At 59.7% G+C, this 21,723-nt stretch overlaps 1 protein-coding gene across 1 annotated transcript; it reads left to right on the top strand.

Annotated features, from left to right (window-relative positions):
- The first annotated feature begins 84 nt into the window (after positions 1-84).
- On the top strand, positions 85-21,160 carry Col9a3 (collagen type IX alpha 3 chain). Its single transcript, XM_015478546.2, has 32 exons — positions 85-214; positions 682-750; positions 1,588-1,623; positions 2,172-2,243; positions 2,820-2,873; positions 3,970-4,005; positions 4,240-4,263; positions 4,509-4,562; positions 4,812-4,865; positions 5,195-5,236; positions 6,349-6,405; positions 6,834-6,887; positions 7,557-7,610; positions 7,780-7,833; positions 8,053-8,106; positions 8,545-8,598; positions 9,260-9,300; positions 9,616-9,703; positions 9,802-9,855; positions 10,207-10,251; positions 10,335-10,388; positions 10,486-10,539; positions 11,058-11,111; positions 11,254-11,325; positions 12,499-12,534; positions 13,193-13,237; positions 15,163-15,195; positions 15,371-15,517; positions 15,656-15,710; positions 16,148-16,330; positions 18,735-18,812; positions 20,166-21,160. The coding sequence occupies exons 1-32, from the start codon at positions 149-151 to the stop codon at positions 20,354-20,356; spliced, it is 2,064 nt and encodes a 687-aa protein (XP_015334032.1). The 5' UTR covers positions 85-148; the 3' UTR covers positions 20,357-21,160.
- The last annotated feature ends 563 nt before the right edge of the window (positions 21,161-21,723 follow it).

Genomic DNA, 21,723 nt, shown 5'->3' with positions numbered 1-21,723 from the left:
GCGCCGCCGCGCCGCGCCGCGCCCCGCCCGCCCAGGTGGGGCCGGCTGAATCGGGGCTTGTGCCGCGGGGCGGGCGGCCGGCCGCGCACCGCCCTCCGCCCCAGGCCCTGCGCCGCCGCCGCCGAGCCGCTCAGAGTGCGAGCCAGCCATGGCCCGAGCGCCCGCCCTGACCCTGCTCCTGCTGGGGCAGCTCCTGGCGGCCGCCGCGGCGCAGGTGAGCGGCCCGCGGCCGCCCCGGCTCGACCCGCTCAAGGGCCGTCGAGGGTTTGGGACTAAGGCTGGAGGTCCAGGCGCGCGACCCGGGACGACCCCCGCCGCGCCACCCCGGACCGGCCACCTCGCCGCGGCCGCGCGGAGTCCCGCTGAGCCCCACCGACGCCGAGACGCGTCGGGGACGAGCCCTGGCGGATGAGCCCTCGCGGGCCTGGCCCGGCTGCTGCCAGCACTGCCACGGGGCTGGAAGCACAATGTCGCCTTTGTTCCTGACCACTCCTAGCCAGAGAGATGCAGTGGTTAAACTGCCCGCTGGCGCCAGGCTCCGCAGGGTGGTGGGCTCTAGTTCAGACCCCAGAGCTGCTTGGAGGGGAAGAAGGGACCCTGTACCCTGAGCAGACTGGAGGGCTGACTTGTGGGACTGCGGTGGGGTAGGGATACCTCCCTAATGACTTTTCTACATTTCAGAAAGCAGGACCTCGAGGCCCTCCTGGCCCCCAAGGGCCACCTGGAAAGCCGGGCAAGGATGGCATCGATGTGAGTTGGGGGGTGGGCTGGGCTGGGGGTTCCCTGCATTCTAGCTCTGGTCCTAGCCTTCCTGATGGAGGCAAAACAAGTCCCACCTTCAGAGCTGGGGTCATACAGGGTGATGAGCCAGTGCCCGTGTTGGACTGAAGGGACAAAGACACTCCTTGTTCCTGCTCCGGGCAGAACCTGAGGTGGGGTAGCATGGTGGTCCTGGGGCCAGAAATGTGGACACTGAGGTGTGTTTCTGGGTCTCCTGAGGGGCTGTGCTTCTGTGGGATATGGGCCCTGGGGCTCTGTGCTGGTGTGGGGCTTGTCCTTCTGGGTGGATGGGGGTTGTGGGTCTTGTTGGGGGATGCTGGGGGCTGGAGCCAGTCTTGGAGGGGCTCGGGGACACATTTAGCCCCAGAGATGGCATCCTCTATGGTATCCTGGGCCTGTGTGAGCCCAGTGATTTGGGGAGGCACAGCTCCTACTGGGGCAGCTCCTGGCGGCTGGGATGGTCCAGGATAAAGACCTCCCCTGTCCAGCCAGCCACCTCCAGGAAGGGCAGGGATCCCTATAGGGCCTGTCCTCACCTGTTGTTCCCTGTCAGGGTTTTGCGAGGGCCATGGAGAGCCACATGGACAGTCCCCCACAACCCCTCCTCAGCCTCCCTGCAAGTCTCCAGCAAGCTTTGCCTTGATGGCCATAAGCCTCCCTTCCCCCACCACAGGGCAGCTGTTCTGGGGTCATGTTGGACTACATCCTAGGTGGCCCAGGGCCTTGGCCTCCCAATACCCCTCTTACTGGGGTTGGGCACCTGGGTCCTGGGCTCACACTTAAACCCTGGCCTCTCTCCCTCTGCAGGGAGAAGCTGGTCCTCCAGGTCTGCCTGGGCCCCCGGTGAGTGTCCTTAGCTGGAGAGAGGGGCAGCCTCTTTCCATCTGGCGAGGAGGGATAGACACAGAGAACAGAAGGTCATTGACGCCATGTCCCACCATGCTGGGCCTAGCAGAGGCCTCAGAGGGCTGGAGTGGGGGTTGGAGCCAGGAAGAGGGTGGGAGGAGAATGTGTGGGATCCGATGTCTCTGGAGGCAGGGTCTGGCTGGAAGCTTTCTTTGGGCCAGTGCCCAGGCAGGCCAGGCAAGGGGGACAAATACAGCTCTGATGGTCTCCCCAGCCTGGAGCTGCCCCAGGCCCCTCAACTCGTCCAGCTGTAAGGACTGAGGGCACTGGAAACACTGGCAATCCCACACGGGCTGCTGGCCTGGGGTGGGGAACCTGAATCTACCAGGTAAATTACTACTGATGGGACTGAAAGATGGGGAGGGTAGTCTTCCTGGGGCCAGCGTTCTTGGATGCCTAGGTGGTACCCGGCATTTCTTCCTTGTTGAAGACCAACGTTTGAGGCTGGACCCTCCCTCACAAGTCTGCCCTTTCCTCTTGCTCAGGGACCAAAAGGGACCCCAGGGAAGCCAGGGAAGCCAGGAGAGGCAGGTCTGCCGGGACTGCCTGGTGTGGACGTGAGTGTACAGCCCCGGCCCCTCACAGACTAAGGGTCACCTTCTAATTGGTGTTCTCCCGCTGGGCCTGCTCAGGCTGGAAACCCAGTCCTGACAGAAGTCTCCAGAAGTCCCCACAGGGGTCCCTGGCCCCGGCCCAGACCCTGCCAGGCCTGGTGGGGGACAGAGCCAGCCCACAGCAGAGCTGGAGGTCCTGCCAGCTCTGGCTGATGCAGGAACAAGTGCCCATTGTCAAGCTCCTCTGCCCGTGCTGGCCGGGGGCCCTCCTAGCCCAGCCTGGCCCTGGAGGTTGAGGTGGACCGGAGGCTGGGCTCCAGGTTCAGCAGGCCAGAGTCTGAGAAGTGAACTGCTGTCTGAGCAGCTGGTCCCCACAGGGCCTGCAGCTGGCTCCCCACTTACTCCCCCACCTCCCAGCTCTGGAGGAGCTAGGTCCACAGACGGCAGAGCCAGACCAAGGGTTGTCACCTCTGGGCTCGTTTCAGTGAAGAAAAGATCTGTGTCCATTTTTGTTTTGGGGGTGGGGGACAAGTGCTTCCCATATGGTCTCTTGATCCCCTATTCTGATTCCCTCCCAAGGGTCTGACTGGGCGGGATGGACCCCCTGGACCCAAAGGTGCCCCTGGAGAACGGGTAAGTTCCTGCCCCACGTCCAGTGGCTATGTCCCTTGGCCAGGGGGTTGCCAGGTGGAGTTTCCTATGCCCACAAGGCCATGGGGCTGGAAGTTCTAAGAGTGGTGACCATGACTGTATTGGCTGGGCCCCTGTCCCCATAGAGGAGCAGGCAGGCAGAGGGTGCCGGGTGGCCAGCCACTGTGGCTGCCTCCCTGTCCCACACCCACGTCTGGTCAGAGTTGTCCTGGGGTTCAGACTGTGGAGAGCTGGTGTGGTTGGGGGGTGGCGACCAGCACCAGGTACCCCATCCTCAGAGTCCTGGCTGCACTGGCACGGTGGCCAGCCTTCTGTGTCCCACATCGGACTGTCAGGACCATCATTTGCAGTCACCTGGTACTTTCTTTAGCTGATTTCCCCTCCTGTGGCTTCTGAGAGTAAAAGAGTCCTACCAGCTCTCTCCTCCCTCATGAGAGGTGACTGGCGGCCAGCAGGCGCTCCTGGCCCTAAGCACAGAGCATCGCCAAGAAGAGGAAAGCTGGATAGGGACACGCCTGTCCTGACAGCCTGCCCTCAGGAACTCTGTGTGCAGCATCTGAGCTAAAGGCTGCAGAGAGGAAGCAGCTGATGGCCAGGGAGGCCACTGATGGCCACCTGGGACGGGCTGGCCCCAGGCGCTCAGGGAAGCTCTGGCTCCCATTCAGACGTGGGCTTGTGCCTTCCCGGGGCCTGCAGACCTGTCATTGCGAAGGCAGGGGATGCGGCCGCAGGAGGCCGCAGGCTGACCAGCTGCACCACTTATGGCCTCTTGGGGCTGGTGTTGGGGGTGCCTCCTGGAGGGAGGGGCTCGGGGCGCCTCCGCCTGGCTGGTGCCAGCCCTGGCCTTGCACTGCCGTGGTGGCTGAGCCCCCAGCAGCCTTTGCAGGAAGAGTGCTGTCCTGGCCACCAGGACAGCAAGCAGAGGATCCCACCCAGGCTGCTGGGGCAGCAGAGCCCCTTTTCCTTTTTGGTCTTCCGTGAAAGGGACTTCTGTCCCTGTTCCTCCTCCTTGGAGGAGTTGGATCAGACTTTGGGGCGGCGGGGGGACAGGCCCACCGATACCCATTTTCCTCCTCAGGGAAGTCTAGGACCTCCGGGGCCACCCGGGCTGGGGGTGAGTACTGTCCTCTCCGTGGGGGTTTGAGCCAGAGTGTCCAGACCTATCAAGCTGCCCCTTGTGGTCTCCCCTAGAGGCTGGGCCCTGGAGTGGGGTCCTGGGGTCCTACCTAGGCTGTGCCCTTTGTGGGGGTCTCCTGGGCCAGCCACCAATGCCCTGAGGTGCCTTCTGTTGCCTTGGGGTGGCAGGGCGAGCCCACCCTGTGCTCTGACCCCGTGCTTGGCTTTGCAGGGCAAAGGCCTCCCTGGACCCCCCGTGAGTACTGCACACCCTCATGGCCTTCGCCCAGGCCGCTGAGCTCCCAGGGCCGTCCCCATACCCAGAGCCCACTTGGGCTGGGGTGTCCCAAACCGCTGCAGGGGTGGAACTTCTCAGGATATGACCCATACCCAGAGCCCTTGTCCCTTCAGAAAGAGCACACTGGCCTGGGGGGTCCCTCCCCAGGACCCGTGTGGCTCCTTGGGTGCAGGCTCCCTCCCTCTCACTTCTTTACTCCCCAGGGAGAGGCGGGAGTGAGCGGCCTCCCAGGTGGCATCGGCCTCCGTGGTCCCCCGGTGAGTGGCTCCCCCTGCCCATAAGTCCAAACTCAACTGCAGGGCTCCCTGTCCCTCTTCCCCATTCCTTGTGGTCATTGACAGAGCCCAGGCAAGGGGACATCCCAGATATCAGGACACCACACAGGCTGAGCCAGTGCAGGTGTTGTCCAGGGAGAGGAGGGAGCTGGGAGTGTCCTTGTCCTTGGGCAAAGCTGGTCCCCTCACTCAGGTGGGGCTGGCCCTGTTTGAGTCATGATCACTCCCCAGGGACCCTCTGGACTTCCAGGCCTGCCTGGCCCCCCAGGACCTCCTGGACCTCCCGTAAGTACTGGGTAGGGGCCCTGAAGTCCCAGGCATGGACTTCCCTAGAAGCATACAAGTGCTGGATTGGACCCTCACCCAGACCACATGACACTGGAGATGCTGGCCACTCCCCAGAAACAAGCTGGGGCAAGGTCCAGGCCAGAATCTGAGGCCTCCCTGCCCCAGGACAGGTGGTTTCTATCATTGTCACATGCACTGAGGATGGTCCAGATAGCACTGTCACTTGGGAGATGGGATGAGGGGTCCCCAGCCTCATGGGTGGGGGAAGTCATGGTGAAAGTGGGTGGGAGGGCAGGTGGACTCAGCTGCCCCCTTCTGTGTTTCAGGGACACCCTGGGGTCCTCCCCGAAGGTGCTACAGATCTGCAGGTGGGCACTTGTGGCCATTTGTGAAGGGGGCAGGGGGTGCTTGCTTTAGCGGGAAGCATCTGGCCCCGATCGCCATCTTGGGGACCCCCAACACAGCACTGCCTCTGGGAAAGGCCCCGCTCTGCATGGCAGGACGGCAGGGCCCGAGGGAGCTCCTGCTGACGGGTGCTCAGTGCGGGCAGGTCAGGAGTAACCTGGGGCCCACCCTTACCCTCCCCACCCTGCCCTGCCACCATCTGGACCTACTTTGTTCCTCACAAAGCCACTAGCCTTGTGGGGTGATGCAGAGCTCAAATCACTACAGTCACGTCAGATGAGAACTCAGTCCTGCACCAGCCGCTCTGCCCTGGGCACGGCAGGCAGTGTGTCCCTCGTCACGGACTTTTACCTTGGTCTTTGAGCCCTGTCCTGAGCCTGGGGCACAGGGTCTGCTTCTCTGTCTGTGAGCTGTGCGCAGTACAAGCACCCGTTTCCATGGAGAGAAAGTGATAATGCCTTTGGCTAACGCTGAGGGCTGTTTGCAGCTGTCCCTCTGCCTGTGGGCGGAGTGCTTGACCAGGTCATGTCCTGGAAGGGAGGGCTTAGGGTTCTTCCCCACAAGAATGCTGGACGCAAGGACGGGCCACAGTGGGCAGTTGACAGGACTAGCTCTGCCTCTCTGCCCAGCCTGCCCAGTGCAGTGTGGAATGATCTAGAAATCTACATATCCTCCCAGGGTCCCCTGCCTCCGGCTCAGGGTGCCTTCAAGCCAGAGCGTCATACGTGTTGCTTGGGCTCACGGTAGCATCTTTCCTAAAAGCCACCAAGCGCCTGGTCAGAGGATGAGGTCTCTGGTGGAGCCAGCAGTCCCCCTGTGATTGGCTGCTTGGAAACCCAGCACCTGCTCAGAAGGTGGACGTCTGGGAGGGAAGCCCCCAGCCACGGCTGGCCTTGCCGCAGCCCCTCGCCACAGCCCCAGGCCGGCCCTGAGTGGCGCCTCGTCTGGGCTCATCCGCGGTCCCCCCCATGGCGTGGCCTTCCACGTGGCCTTCCACGTGGCCCCTCAGGATGCTGACTTCTCTTGGGGACCCTGCCCTGTTGGACTGGGGTCTGACTCTTCTGTCTTCCAACAGTGCCCGGCCATCTGCCCACCGGGTCCCCCAGGTCCCCCAGGAATGCCAGGGTTCAAGGTGAGTGGTGGCTGCAGGGGGACTTGGGCTGAGCTCACCTCCCCACTGTCAAGAGGCATCTCCTCGTGGCGGGGGGATCTCAGGGATATGGGGGTCCAGGGCATCACTGGGGGAAAGTGGTGTTGGAACCCCTATCCCACCCTCTCCACCCCAGTAACATGCTGAAACCTGGTGTGGCTGGGCTGGGCCTGGACTGTGGCGATCAGAGGAAGCCCAGAGAGGGCAACAGGGCTGGCCCAGGGTCCCCTGGTAGGTCACAGTGCCTCTCAGGCCTGTTTCCCCTACCTGGGCCTGGGTCTTTGGTCCTGAATGCTGTGGTGTTACTGTGGCTAGATCCTGGGCTGACTGGCTGTATAGGCCTCAGTTCAGTGCTGCTTGAGGAGGGTGCCCAAGGGTCTGGGGACTATGATTTCTATGTTTGCTTTCAGGGGCCCACGGGCTACAAAGGGGAGCAGGGAGAAGTCGGCAAGGATGGTGAGAAGGTACCATGCTGACTGTGCCCGGGCACTGACCCTGGAGGGCCTGGCCTGGGCTGGGGGTGGGCCTGGACTCACCAGGGGAGGGTGGCACAGCCTCACGGGCTCCCCCCAAGTTGACACCTGCTGTGTCTGTCCCCTAGACAGGTCTAGCTGGTCAGAACTGGTGATTGGAGCAGGGTCCCTGGACAGACCCCCACCAGCCTGACTTCATGTGAAAGCTCCCCTGGGGTTGGGAGGGGTACCCGAGTGCCTTGGCCCCACATGGCCTGAAGAGGCCTCAGCAGTTCTTGCCCCTGCTGACAGAGGGCATTCGCCCCTCCTCACCTCCGGCTGGGAACGAGGTCGAGGACACCCTTTAGTGTGGCAGGAATGACCAGATGAGGACTGGTGCATGACGGTAGGGGCCACACCTACTTAGCCAGGAGGGGTTGTCCGGAAGGGCCAGGGGACTGTGCCACAAGAGACCCCAGCCCCAGCCCGGGGAGGGGCAAAGCCAAGGTGACACATGACCTCTCTGGAGCCATGGGTAAGTGACCCTCACTCAGCCTCTCTGGCTCAGATGTGAAGTGGGAGCAGTGCCCCTTACTGCCTGGCTCTGGTGGGCCCTGGAGGGCAGCGGAAGGTGCTAGAAGAGCCAGGATGAACCCCTGACCACCACTTTCTCCATTGCAGGGTGACCCTGGCCCCCCTGGTCCTGCTGGCATCCCAGGCACCGTGGGGCTGCAGGTGAGACCAATAGAACGGGAGCCCCACAGACAGCCGCCCTCAGACTTGGGGACAGTCAGCGCAGGACAGGGGCTGGTTCCACTGTGCGCACCGAGCTCCCCCAGAGCCAGGCCCGCGGTGGCCCGGTGAGGTGCATTCCAGCTGTGCAGCTCCAGCTCTCTCCCAACAGGGTCCCCGAGGATTGCCAGGACTTCCAGGGCCACTTGGGCCCCCTGGGGACCGGGTAAGTTCTGCTGGGCTTGTGAGGTGCCATGGCCAGCCAAGGCTGGCCCAGGTGGCTGTGGGGCCTGGGCTTGTCCTGCCCCCACCTTCATGTGGCTCAGGGTTGGAGGTGCTCAGCAGCTGGCACTGGGCTCTTCCCATGTGCCTAACTGGCTGGCTGTGGCCTCCCTCTGAGTCCCTATTCCTACAAAAGAATCCCAATGCCCGCTCTCCTTTGCAGGGTCCCATTGGGTTCCGAGGCCCCCCTGGGGTTCCGGGAGCACCTGGGAAAGTGGTACGTGTGCGTCTGGAGTGGAGGGCCCCATGTAGGCCCAGGCCCTCTGGCCTCTCCTTCTGCTGTTGCCCCCTCGGAGACCTCCCCTGCTGTGGCTGGCTGAGCCCCAGGCTTGCTGTCCCAGGGGCACGTCTTGGTGGGCTTGTAGCACACCTGGGGGGTGGCCACAGTACTGGGGGGATGGTGCAGGGTTCCTGTGGCCTACCTGGGAGCCCTACTGCAGCTGGGGACACCTGAGGAACTTGTTATGGGAGGGTCCACCCTCTGTAGGAGATCTGCCCCCTCAGTCTTCCTGGAGGTGAAGTGGGTCCTCCCTCTGACCCCCCATGACCCTCAGTAGCATCTGTCTGGCCATCTCTGGCCACACCTGGAGGGCTCCCATCAGGTCACATGTCAGTCTGGCTCTCCTGCCTTCTCTGTGACATTTGTCATTTTCAGGGTGACAGAGGCGAGAGGGGCCCAGAAGGTTTCCGTGGCCCCAAAGGTGACCTTGTAAGTACAGACTTTGATTCTCTAGTCTTTTGTGGACGAATCTTATCTAGTCTTAGCTGGTGTCAGGGGTGGGGGTACATGTGGAGGGACCTGAATGGGGTCTCGGGGACCTCCCCATTCCAGGCTGTCACCTGGGAATGGGTGGGGACAAGCTGCTGGACACATTGGGGCTTGGCCCTGGAAGGACCGCAGCCCTCCCCTGCCCCTTAGCCCCTCCCAAGCCTGCACTGAAGCCCTTGGCCCACCCCAGGAGGCAGCTGCTGCTGCAGGGAAGGGCACACAAGGGGGACATGGTGCAGGGCCCCGGACAGAGCACAGTCCCCAGGGCCCAGGTTCTCAGCCGAATAGTGGGAACAAGGGAGAAAGCCGCTCTCGGTCTAGGTGTGCGAGTCGTGAGCCAGGCGGGCATCTCCTGAAGTGAGCCAAAGGGACGGCCGTGCCCAACGTGCCTGCCTGCGGTGACTTCCACACGTGCCTGCGAAGCCGAGGGGCTGGGAGTCCTGGGGTGCTGCAGCGTCCATGGCACCACCCAGAGTCTTCTCCACACTCCGGTCCTTGGGTGGCTGCCCCCACCCAGAGCATGTGCCTCGTGCCTGGAGGGCCATGGCTGGAGACTCCCCAGGTGCCAACTGCTGCTCTTCCATCCCTCTGTGTCCTTCAGGGCAGACCCGGTCCCAGAGGGATCCCTGGAATGGCGGNTGCGTTTCCCTCCTGCCCCCGCCTGAGATCCTCTGCCACCGCAGCCCTGCAGAGCCCAGGGACCAGGCAGGGCTCGTCTGCTTGCAGAGCTCATGAGCAGGGAGGGTGCCGGTGGGACTGGGGTGCCCGAGCGTCCTGGGCACGCTGCCTGGCCAGTGACACCAGCCTGCATTTCTCCCTGGGCTGGTCTGTGAGGGTGGCACAGGTTGTCACGTGCCCTTCCCGGTCCTTAGAGCACAGCACCTCCCAGGTGCTCCAGGGACAGACCCCACTGCAGGGGGTAGAAGAGGCTGCCCTGAGGGGAACAGGGCTGTGGAGGAAGGGGAGGCCTGACGCTGTCCCTTGTCCCCAGGGCCTGCCAGGCAAGGATGGCCGGGACGGGGTGCCAGGACTCGACGGCGAGAAGGTGGGTGCTTGGCAGGCTGGGAGAGGGTGACTGGGGAGAGCCGGCCTCCTGAGGCCTCAGCGTCTGTCTCCCTCCCATCCCAACTGCTGTCCTGGCAGGGGGAGGCTGGTCGCAGCGGAGCCCCAGGAGAGAAGGGTCCCAACGGGCTGCCGGTGAGTGCCTGTGCGGGGGGTCGGGGTCTGCAGGGCTGGCTCCTGTGGGTATCCCTGAGAACTGTACCCTCTGGGGTCTGGCTTAGCCCTGGTGCCCAGTGGGACCTGTGGACAGGGGCCTGTGGTGTCCAGGCCTGTGTCCTCATGTGCACGGGGACATGCAGTGTACCTCTGCCCATCCCTGGGTACTGCAGGGCGTCTGTGGGCCTTGCCTGGGCTCCTGCAGGGACACTACACCAGAGGCAAGGGAAGCTCAGGGCCCACCCTTGGGTCCGCAGGGCCAGAGGTGGCCTGGCCCCTGCCTGAGTGCGGGAGGACTCGGCAGCCTTAACTGGGAGCTCTCTCCTGCAGGGCCTCCCTGGACGAGCAGGCGCCAAGGGCGAGAAGGGAGAACCGGTATGTGCAGCTTCCTTCTGGTGAGGGGCAGGCAGGGTCCTGTCCTGGGAGGCTGAGGCCTTAGGCTCCCCTCCATTCTCCAGGGTAGAGCTGGCGAACTGGGTGAGGCTGGCCCCTCCGGAGAGCCAGGAGTCCCTGTGAGTACCCAGGTCCTCCCCACTCGTGGGCACGGAACCCTGGCCCTCCCTGACGTGTGTTTGGGACCCGCCCTTATACCCTTTTCTCTCTGGTCAGGGAGATGTTGGCGTGCCTGGGGAGCGTGGTGAGGCTGGTCACAGGGGCTCAGCGGTGAGTGGGCACAGCCCGGAGGAGTGGGCGCTGGCTTCTGAGCAGGACAGGGTGGCACTATGGGGGTACTGATGGGCCAGCCTCACAAAAGCTGGAGATGTTAGAGATAGAGACCCTAACTCCTGGTCCCTCACCCACGGGGGCGGGGGTGCTTGCCTGGGCTGCCCTGTCCTCGGGTCTCGGTGCCAATGCACAACTTAGAACCCAGCAAGTACAATGGAGGTGCCTAAGCCTCCACAGGGATTGCCGGCCAGCAGCGGCCTTTTGTGACTGACAAGCGTCTGCCTTGACAAATAGGGCCTAAGAGTGTACCTGAGCTCCGAGACCCCTCACTTGTCCCCCGCCAGGAGGTGCCCGGCTTTTGTCCCCAGCAGCGTGGCCTCAGATGACTTGGGACTAGCCCCATGTTGACCTAGCTGCATGGGGAGGCAGAACTGGGCTCCCCAGGCCGCAGAGGCTCCGGGGTCCCCTCCGGGACTTCTGGGCCTCGAGGCATCCGCTCACACTCTGTCTTTCAGGGGGCTCTTGGCCCACAAGGCCCTCCGGGAGCCCCTGGTGTGCGAGGCTTCCAGGTGGGTAGTGTTGGAGTGGGAGTTTGGCCTGGTGCAGTGGCCAACACACCCAGGCCAGGGCAGTGCCCTCTGGTGGGCTGGGCAGGAGAGGGATCCTGGCCAAGTTCTCATGGGCACCCACGGGCTGGAACTTTGTCCACAGGGCCGGAAGGGCAGCATGGGAGACCCCGGCCTTCCAGGTCCCCAGGGTCTCCGAGGCGATGTGGGTGACCGGGTAAGTGGCTATCCTGGCAGGTGAGCCCTGCTCTTGTACCCCAGTGGCCATTACCACTGCCCGTTGGATCCAGGCAGCAAGAAGAGTGCCCCCAGCTGCCAGTGGGCTAGCCCACTCTGCTCGCCTGGGTGGTGACATTCTTTGTGGGTGAGAGGGAGCCTCCAGCCCCAGGGGGAGGTGTGGCGGGGGAACAACCCAGTAACTGGGGCAAGGTGTGAGGTGGAGGCCCAGAACCCATGCCCTGCACCACCTGAGGGTGCCAGCTGAGGCTGGATTTGGCCAAGAGTCACACTGCTGTAAAGTAAGTCTGAACACCAGTGTTCCAACAACTGGAAATTTCCAAGACCTTTGCCTGCCAGTCTTGAAATCGATGACAATATAAGCTTGTGGAGGACCATGGCTCAGGGTGCAAGGCATGCCCCCCCGTTGGTGGGCAAGGCCTCAGTTCCCAAGGCCAAGGGAAGAGGCTTGGGTTGGTGTGGCTGTGCCACCAGGTCCCTGGGGTCCAGGGGATCTGCCTTAGGCTGTCCCAGTGGGCAGAGACGGAGCCCTTTCTAGAGTATGCACACGGCCCTGGTTTCAGAGGCAGGGAGCTGTTTCCCCCACACAGTAGGACAGGGGCCCCTTATTAGCCTCTGGACAGGACATTGCAGAGGTCAGGGGACCTGCCGACAACACTGGGGCCTTGGAGAGGTTTGCAGGGCCGGGCTGTCCCAGGGGGTGAGGCAGGTCCTGGCTCGCCTGCCCCCACTCTCACACCTCCATAGGTTCCCACACTTTGCAAATGGATTTTTTTTTAAGAGGAGATCCTAGCAATTCCCAGACATGTCCCTAATTTTCCAACCTGATGGGAAGACAGTTAGGATCTTTGCCTCAGCAAACACACCAGGATGACACTGTCCTGGGCTGCATGTGCAGTGACAGCTTCCCAATCCACGGTCACCACCAGCACCAACTTAAAGGACCCGCTCTTCACCAGGACCAAAGGACAAGGGGCTCTGGGGAAGCTGGCACTCAAGGGACCGAGGCCAGAGCAGAGCTGAGTGCACAGGGGCAGCTGGCCTGGGAACAGGCCTTCAGGCCCTGTGGGGGGAGGGGGCGGTGTTGCTGCCTCCCCACGAGGAGCCCTGTGTGAATTCCTGGGACCCCCTAACACACGCCTTCTCTCTCCAGGGCCCAGGAGGTACCACAGGCCCTAAGGGAGACCAGGTGAGCCAGCGCCGGGGTCAGGTCAGGTCTGAGTCCTGCCAAAGTGCAATCCCAAAGTCCTCCGGCTTCAGTGGCTCCGTGCTGTTTGGCTCTGGGTCTGCTTTTAGGGTTCTGGACGGCTCCCTTGGGTCTCATTTCCCCTCCTCATCTTCTTCACTCCTGCTTAGCAAGTGACCACAGCTCTGCGTACCAGCCTCAGGTGGAGCAGGCCGCCTTCCTGGTACAGAGCCCTGGCCGGACAGATGCTGTGGAGCCCTGGGTGCGGTGGCAGAAGCCTCCGGTGCAGAACACTAGTGTTGCAAAAGCGTCTCTAGGCTCTTGCCCCGCGGCCAGCAGCACGTTAAAGGCGCCTGCTTCTCCTGGAGAAGCTCAGGGTGGGGGGGCTGTGGCTACTGCTGCAGACCCTGCTTCCTCCTACGCCAGACGCTGCCGGGGCCTTTCCATCTAAAACCACACACAGCTCTGCCCGGCACAGAAAGCCTCGTTAGGCAAACATGTGCCTTCAGCTTCCGTCCCTGGCTAGGGCGTGGGTCTCAGAGGCCGTGGAACCGGTTCACAGACAGGTGCCTCATCTCAGGGATGATGTTAGACACCTGATGTCTGAGAGCTGGCAGTGCAAGGCGAGGAGAGCTGCTGCTAAGGCTGGAACTCATTGCAGGGCATGGCGGGTTCCGATGGCCTTCCTGGGGACAAAGGCGAGCTGGTAAGTGAACCAACTAGTCCGTTTGGGTGGGGTGCTCTCCCATGGACAAAGTCAGTATCTGCAGATGCTAGCAAAAGAACCAGCAGCGTCTGCGGCAGCATAGGGAGAGGTGCAGTGTCCCCTGGGCACCAGGGCCTGGGCACTGGCTATCCTTGGGGTGAGGGGCGGGGCCTGGCTGGTGTGGGTGCTCGCATACTGAGATGGGTCTCACCCGTGACCTGCTCTGTGAAAGTCACTCCTCCGTGCCTCTCGGGGGAATCGACCACAGCTGGGGCCTAACCAGTACAGACTGCACTTCCCAGAGAGGACTCAGGCCGAGCCTAAGGTGAGCTCCTTCACCTGCCAGCTCAGGCTCCTGCCTCTCTTTCCTGTACCCGAGACGAATGACTGTGATGTCCTTGCTGGCTTTCCAGTGGCCAGGCTCAAGCTATAGCTGAGTTTTCTTGCCCTGATGTCTGGGGGCAGAAACCGCCTGCTCCCGGGTAACACCGCCAGCCCAGCATGACCTCTCACTCCTCTAGCCAAGGCGATCTCGTTAGAGGTGCTTTATTTATTTTGGCAAATTCTTAAATAGTATTGATAAGCAGGAGCCCAGAAATCCCAGAAATTGCCCCACCCAGCCACCCTGAAACTGACGGGATGGTGGGTCATGACCGAGAGGGACAGAGCTGCCCCTGGAAAGCCCACAGGGGTCTCTGCCCCTCTATCAGCAAGCGCAGAGGGCCCTCTCCCTCAGTCCTTTTGGCTTTGGCTATGGGCAGTCAGCTCTGGGTGTGGACAGAGGGGTGGCCAGGCCCCAGTCCACCTGCTGTCTGGTTAGGACCTGGGGCCATCATTGTAGGTCCCGGCTGGAGAAGGACCCGGAGTTTTAGGACAGAGATGTTCAGCTCAGTGTCAGTTGGGATACTGTAGTAAAAATAATGAAAACACAGCAAATGGGTATCAGAGTGTTTCAGTCAGCTTTTCACTCCTGTGACTGACAGAACTGAACCAGAACAATTTAGGGAAGAAGAGTTTACTTGAGGCCTCACGGTTTCCGAGGTCTCAGTCCATGATGCCGGCTCCGTTCCTCGGGGCTGGAGGTGAGGCGGAACATCAAGTGGAAGAGTGGCAGAGGGAGCAGCTCACATGGTGACCAGGAAGAGAGAGAGGCTCCACTCCCAGACAGGAAGCCGTGCCGCCAGGCCCCCTCCTGCAGCCGCACCCTCCCTCGCCTCCAGCCACCACGCATTGATCCCATCATTTGATTAATTCCCTGATGGGGTTAAGGCTGTCCCAACCCACGGAGGAGTGCCTCTGCTAAACCTTCTTGCATTGACTCTCATGTGAGCTTCTCTGGGGGTCACTCACATGCCAACCACAACAAAAGAATATGATGCAGCTACTAAAAAACATCAAGACTGAACAACCTCTCAGCCATAGCAAAAGCACACGCAGAAAAACAAAGGGGGCTGGCCCAGTGACCACCCCATGATCCCCGCAGGTCTGAGGCTGAGGAAGGACAACCGCCAGCTCCAGGCCAGCCTCAGCTACTTAGTGAGGCCCTGTCTCAAAATGAAAAATGAAAAGGTCCAGGGATGTACCTCAATGGCAGAGCTCCCCTGGGTTCTATCCCCAGCCAAAAAAAGTTAAGTTACAAGGGAAGAAACCTGTCAGTAATATTTTGATGGGTTGTAGATGATTTTTGATTTTTTCCTCGACTCTTAAATGTCCGGGGGCTGGGGCTGGGGCTGGGGCTCAGAGGTAGAGCGCTGGCCTGGCACATGTGAGGCCCTGGGTTCCATCCTCAGCACCACATAAAAACGAAATAAAAAGGTATTGTGTCCACTTATAGCTAAAAAATGAATATTTAAAAAACAATAATAAGGTGCCAGACGGGTTCCTCGGCAGTCACTTCCCACTCACTGACCATGGTCTCTCTGCAGGGTCCCAGCGGCCCCCTTGGACCTAAAGGAGAGGTGAGTGCCCGCAGGCATTCCCACGGCAGGTCCCGGGAGCCCGCAAGCCCACCCGCCTCGCCACTGCTGGCCCAGACGTGAGACGGGAAAATGCTCCCTGCTCCGCGCCGCTGGGTGGCAGCTCCTGGCCACGGGCCAGGTGTGGTCCAGCCCTCTTTGTCCTGCTTCTCTACAGGCTGGAGATCGAGGGGAGCTGGGCCCCAAAGGCATCCAAGGACCCAATGGCACGAGCGGAGTCCAGGGCGTGCCTGGGCCCCCAGGTCCTCTAGGCTTCCAGGGCGTGCAGGGTGTCCCCGGCATCACCGGGAAGCCTGGAGTTCCGGTGCGTGGCTCTTTCTTCTTGGTTGGTGCTGCGGGCAGTGGGCAGTGGGTTTAGATGGTGTGTTTGCTAAACGTCAGGTGGGGTCCTGGGCCTGCCAGCATGCTGCCCCTTGCTGATGACCTGGGGGGTGACTTTCAGGGGAAAGAAGCCAGTGAGCAACGCATCAGAGAGCTGTGTGGGGGAATGATAAGCGGTATGTCCCCTGCTGTCCCCTTCCCTGCCTCTGGGTCCCAGAGCCTGGGTCCATGCAGCCTGCTGCTCCTCAGTCACCCCCTGCCACCCCACCTCTGGATCCTTGGTGTCCACACCTGAGCTCCTGCCTCTATACTAGGGGAGGCTCGGCCTGGTGGCACACAGAGATGCCCTAGGTGTCTGCTGAGTGCTGCGTGCTGTGGACAAACCTCTGTGCCCTGGAGGGACACTTCCCTAGGTGCTCCCCAGTGGCCGTTCTTTGCTTCTCTGATTCTTAGAATTGAAGGCACTCCAAGGAAGGGGGGTTCTCCCATGTAGCCCTCAAGGTCCCCCAAAACAGTTAAAACCACTTTTAGTCAATATGCAAAAACTTCCTCATGCTGTCCGTGAGCGTGTCTGATCCTTCTGAAGTTGATGCTTGTCCCTGTCTTCCAAAAGAGCAAATCGCACAGTTAGCAGCGCACCTGAGGAAGCCTTTAGCACCAGGCTCCATCGGGCGACCTGGTCCAGCCGGCCCCCCAGGGCCCCCAGGTCCTCCTGGCTCCATCGGCCACCCTGGTGCTCGAGGACCCCCTGGATATCGTGGTCCCACTGGGGAGCTGGGAGACCCTGGACCCAGAGGTGAGTAGTGGACTCTCTGTCCCAGCTGCATAAGGAAACCCAGACAGTATGAAAGCTGCCCCTCCACACTGAGGCGTCCCCTCTGGAGGCACAGGAGGACCTAAGGGCAGCCCAGGCCAGGCCCGCCTGGGCTGAGCTCCCCTCACCCAGCCCAGAGCCTGGCGGGCACGTCCAGGCCCCCAGCAGCAGGGCTTATCTAGGAGTGCTGTGAGAACACAGAAGGTCCAGCCGTTGGCCAGCAGGTGTGGGTCCTCCAGGGTGGCTCCTGGAGGCTGGACCGTCACCCCTTCAGGGCCCAGCACAGTTAATTCCTCACCAATCCTGCAGGAACTAGGACATTTTCTTATTGTGATATTTTTCTCAAATACCATCTGAACAACATTTGGTGGGGAGGGGTGGACCGCAGTTTGAGGAGCGGATGCACAGCAGCCCCCCTATACCTGGAGGCACACAACTTAAGGTAGGCTGCCAACAGGAAGGTGTCTTGTAGCAAAAGGAGAGAATAAAAATTCAGGACTCTTCCACTTCAGGAATCATGAGAGTCAAAGTCCTAACTTGGGCAGGAGGCACAGGTCCTATGTGGGCAGTGGAGGCCTGGCCCAGTAGGGGCCAGGTGCCCTGAGGTGAACTGGGCACCAAGAGCACAGCCCTTTCCATTTTAGAATGCTCATGGGAAGCATCTAGCCTGTGGCCAGTCAGGGTCTGAAGCTCAGATTCCAGCAGCTGACCAGCCGCCTCTGCTTCTCAGAAACAGCTCAGGACGTTCCAAAGGGAGATTTTTTTTGAGGTCCTTCCACACATCCGAGATGCATCGTAAATGCTTTAGCAAGTGGAAGATCCTCCAGTCAGCAGTGACATTTCACTTGTTAGGATCCCTAGAGACTGAGGAAGCTCAACACAGAGGGCAAACACGTCAGTTCACCTGTCCACATGCTGCTGCTGGCCCAGACCACTGTCCTTGATCACCTTAGATCATGACTTTCTCATGCTTTCTGTGCTGTCTAGTGCCACACAAGAAACTGCACGCTTTAAAAACAGACCAGATAAGATTTTCTCCAAGCAGAGACCTAAATTTCTTCTAGAGTTTTGGGAAAATAAAATCCAAACACCACATAATCACCTTTACAGAGTCTGAGAAAAGCAGTTTGCAGTGTTATTAAAGTAAAGGCCACGGCAGAGACGCAGGCATCACAGGACGTCCCTGGGACCGGGTCAGCCCTGTTTCTGTCTGAAGGAGGGCAAACCCTGCAGAGTGTGCTTCTGCACCTTGCGTTGGGGGTCTCTGTCTCCATCGGCAGAGCAGACCTGGGGATGTCCAGAGGTCACTGTGCAGTTCACAACACGCACTCAGGACTGGGCCTTGGCTGTGCCTCCATCTGCCCTCCCAGCAAGCAGGGTGCGGGGTGGGAGCACCCCACCAGGACACAGCAGGCAGACAGCTTCCTGGAGCATCCAGGCCACTGGAGCCACTACCTGCCAGGGAGGCCAGTCTGCAACTCTAGGGCCACGGAGCCGTCCCCCACCAGATGGCAATGATGGCTCAGGATCGACTGCCAGTGCTGCCTGTGCTGCTCTTTTTGGGGGGAGGTGGGTACCAGGGATTGAACTCAGGGGCACATGACCACTGAGCCACATCCCAGCCCTATTTTATATTTTATTTAGAGACAGAGTCTCCCTGAGTTGCTTAGCGCCTCGATTTTGCTGAGGCTGGCTTTGGACTCGAGACTCCTGCCTCAGCCTCCCGAGCCGCTGGGATTACAGGCTGCGCCATGGCGCCCGGCCTGCCTGGGCTTCTCATCCACTTCAGCAGCTACAGCACTGAGATGCATCCACAGATCACAGCTGAACAGAGGCCGTGTTGACACCGTCGGCACAGGGACACACCCACACAGGAAAGCCTCTGCCTCACGGCGCAGCAGCGCTGACCGAGGTTCAGTCTGCAGGGCAGACTCCTGGGGTCACTGTGCCCTCAACATCCCGGCTCCAGATCCCGCAAGACCAGTGTTGACACACCTCTGTCATGACAGGTTTTAACACATCCCTCTGTCTCCGTGGCTCACACAGACCCAACACAGACACCTAAGACTTGAGTACGGCAACTAAGGACATTTTAGATCACTCTTAGGTCACTTATGGTTCAAAGGTCATACAGAAACCACGATTGCCAAACGAACACACAACTGCTGAAACAGAACCAGGCTGCCATCAGAGTGGCTGCCAGAGGTCAGGAGGCTCCTGCTGCCCGCAGACTAGGTGGGGACACCTGCCCTTCCCTGAAGAGCTCTGCTGCAGTAAAAAGCTTGTAAAAGGTGGCCCCTATTTGTGATGAGGTGGGGTCCAGCACTGTCACTGTGTGGTTGTGGCAGCGGTTCTCACCATGCACCTATGTCCTCCCTCCTCGCAGGAAGCCAGGGTGACAGAGGAGACAAGGGTGCAGCAGGTGCAGGGCTGGACGGGCCTGCCGGAGACCAGGGGCTCCAAGGTAGGAGGCCACTGTCATTCACAGGGTTTACATGGGGGAATACTGGGGTTATGAACATGTCTCATTTTCTTAAAAGGAAATGTTGTGGGTTTTTTTCTTTAATCTGGAATTGGACCTAGGGGTGCTTGACCACCAAACCACATCCCCAGCCCTTTTTTATATTTTATTTAGAGGCAGAGTCTCATCAGGGTCTCGCTAAGGTGCCTTAGGGCCTAACTAAGCTGCTGAGGCTGGCTTTGAATTCAAGATCCTCCTGCCTCAGCCTCCCAAGCCACAGGTATCACAGGCTTGGCCACTGTGCCTGGCTTGGCAAGGCATTCTTAGAGGCAAGATTAGGAACTCCCTGAATAACCACTTTAGCATCAGCTGGGGGCTTGTGACCCCCTACATGGGAGGGAGGAAGGGGATGGCCAGTCTGAGGGCAACCTCAGCAACTTAGCAAGAACCTGGGTCAAAGTGAGAAAATAAAAGGGCTGGGAATATAGCTCAGTGGTAAAATGCCCCTGGGTTCAGTCGCTAGCACGGGGGAAAGAGCACTTCACTATGCAGAAGTCCAATCAATCATCACATCTTCCTTATCCCTTTCAGCTAAGTAGGTTTGGTTAAATCCTGTCTAACGAAAGCTATTTAGTATCTATTTTGGTCAAACAGAATTTTCTCCTGATTGACCCACATGTACATTGAATGCGTCCATTTTAATGTTCAAAGTGGACACTCTGATAAGGGAGGGAGTGTTGCTGTCCCCAGCCACAGCCAGCCCCCATGTCCTGAGCCCCTCGCAGCCTCCTAGTGTGGGCATGACAAGCCCTGCAGGGCCGCTAGAGCTGGACACCAGGCTTCTGGACACCTCAGGGGGCAGAGCAGCCGCCACACCCCTCCTCCTCGCACACCCTGTGTCCCTGCACCAGTGTGGCCTTAAGTGTCACACATGTGGCCCGGTGGACAGCACCTGCAAGCAGCACCACAGCACCTGCAGGTGGCTGTCGGGCACCCCCTGCCCCCCAGGCCACCCCAGGCCACCCCAGCCCCTTCCCTGCCACACCCGCTTCCTCGCTCGCTCACCCCAAATCCACTCTTCACATGCACCTGGCAGAGCCTTTCACGCTGGAGCGGGCTGCACCCTCAGGGCCACCTAGACTCCGCCACCTGGCTGACTGTGCCCCACCTCCCCTACACCTGCCCCTCCCACCCACCTGCAGCCCTGCCAGCCTCTTGGCCAGCTGTCCTCCCCTTGGGATGTCACACAGTTGGGAGATAACCAGTGCAAAAAGGCGGGCTGGTGTGGCCAGCAAATGTGAACTACTGCCTCTCCTCAGGCCCTGTGGCCTCTAATTCCGGCCTCCTTGTCTCCAGGGCCACAGGGTGTGCCTGGCATCAGCAAAGACGGCCGAGATGGTGCTCATGGCGAGCCTGGGCTTCCTGGTGATCCGGGCCTTCCTGGAGCAGTGGGGGCTCAGGGGACTCCAGGGATCTGTGACACCTCAGCCTGTCAAGGAGCCGTGCTGGGAGGGGGCGGAGAAAAGTCAGGTGCCCGGAGCTCGTGAAGGAGAACTTGAGGAAACCAGAAGCGTCGGTGGCAATTTGAGCAAGAGGCTCTGACAGGGTCGCGGCCTGGCTATCAGGAGCAGCGGGCACCACTGGCCTGTCAGCCAGGAGGCCTCGGAGGCTGGCACATGGCCACGGCCTGTCTCTGCAGTATTTACAGGGGCCGTCCACCTGCGACAGCATACCTCAGACACACGCCCTCTGGGAGGACACGAAGCCCACGCCTGGAGGGACGTGAGGTTCTGTGTACAGACCTGCCTACAACCCACAAGCTAGAAGACACTCGGCAACTTGTTTACATCACACCCACGTAAAGACCCCGACACGATCCCAATAAAATGACATATTCAATCTTCAGATCAGTGACAGGTTATGGTATAACAAAACCAGATAATTCCATGTACTGTGTCCCTCTACACAAGTCCATCTGCTTTACCTGCTTTCTTTGTACAAACTCGCGTCTCCAACTGACAGTATTTATTGAAGGTGCCTGTGCCTGTGCTAAGGTCTATCGGATCACCTGTCGTAATAAATAAAACCACGCACTGGAAACTCTGCTCCAAACATGCAGTTTATTACAAGCAAAGTAATGACTGGCAATATGAAAATGTGGGCATTTAAGCAATCTACCGAGAAAATGTTTTATTTTTTATGGACAAAAAGTAGCTTTAAAGAAAGTCTCTGGAAATTTTTTGGCAAAAGTTTTAAAATAGTACTGTATTTTGCAATACAGAGTACATGAGACTGGAAATAATTACAAGGGGGAATGATATAACAAATGAAATAAAATTTCCAAACTAGTAGTTAAGAACAATTTACCTTCTTCCAATTGCTAAGGGGGCATTTTTAAAATGTAAATAAAATAAGTAAAAAGCAATGTACCTTTTAAGACTAAAGAAATTAGAAAGGATGTTAATTTTTCAAGTTATCATGTTAAAAAAAACATGATGGAATCAGACAGATAATTGAAAAATGACTTACTCATTATCAAGATGTCTTCATCCCCAAAAGGTCTAAGAGGACATTAATGGAGAAGTATTTTGTTCTAGATAAATACTTTTACAAAATGTGCTCCCAAAGTCCCTACTGGAGTCCCATCAACTTGAGCCAGGTCCTTCTCATGTCAGGCGACCAGGGTGGAGCTCCAGGGTGGTGGAACAGGTGCTGTTTACTCCCAGGGTCCCTGTTCAGTCCGTCACTTGATCTCCATCGCAGGGCTGCTCTGCAGACTGCCCTGTGCAGGACAGGCCACCAAGGAGTCCGGTCTGGTCAGCTTTAGCCTTCTGCCAGTTTTACCGCAAAACACACTCTCAAATTCCTAAAGTCGAGAAGTGATCATTAATGTACTGAATTCTTAAGATGTGAA

The sequence above is a fragment of the Marmota marmota genome, unplaced genomic scaffold (genome assembly GCF_001458135.2).
Source record: "Marmota marmota marmota unplaced genomic scaffold, marMar, whole genome shotgun sequence".
In the NCBI taxonomy this organism is placed as follows: Eukaryota; Metazoa; Chordata; class Mammalia; order Rodentia; family Sciuridae; genus Marmota; species Marmota marmota.
This window is presented reverse-complemented; position numbering and strand designations above follow the sequence as displayed.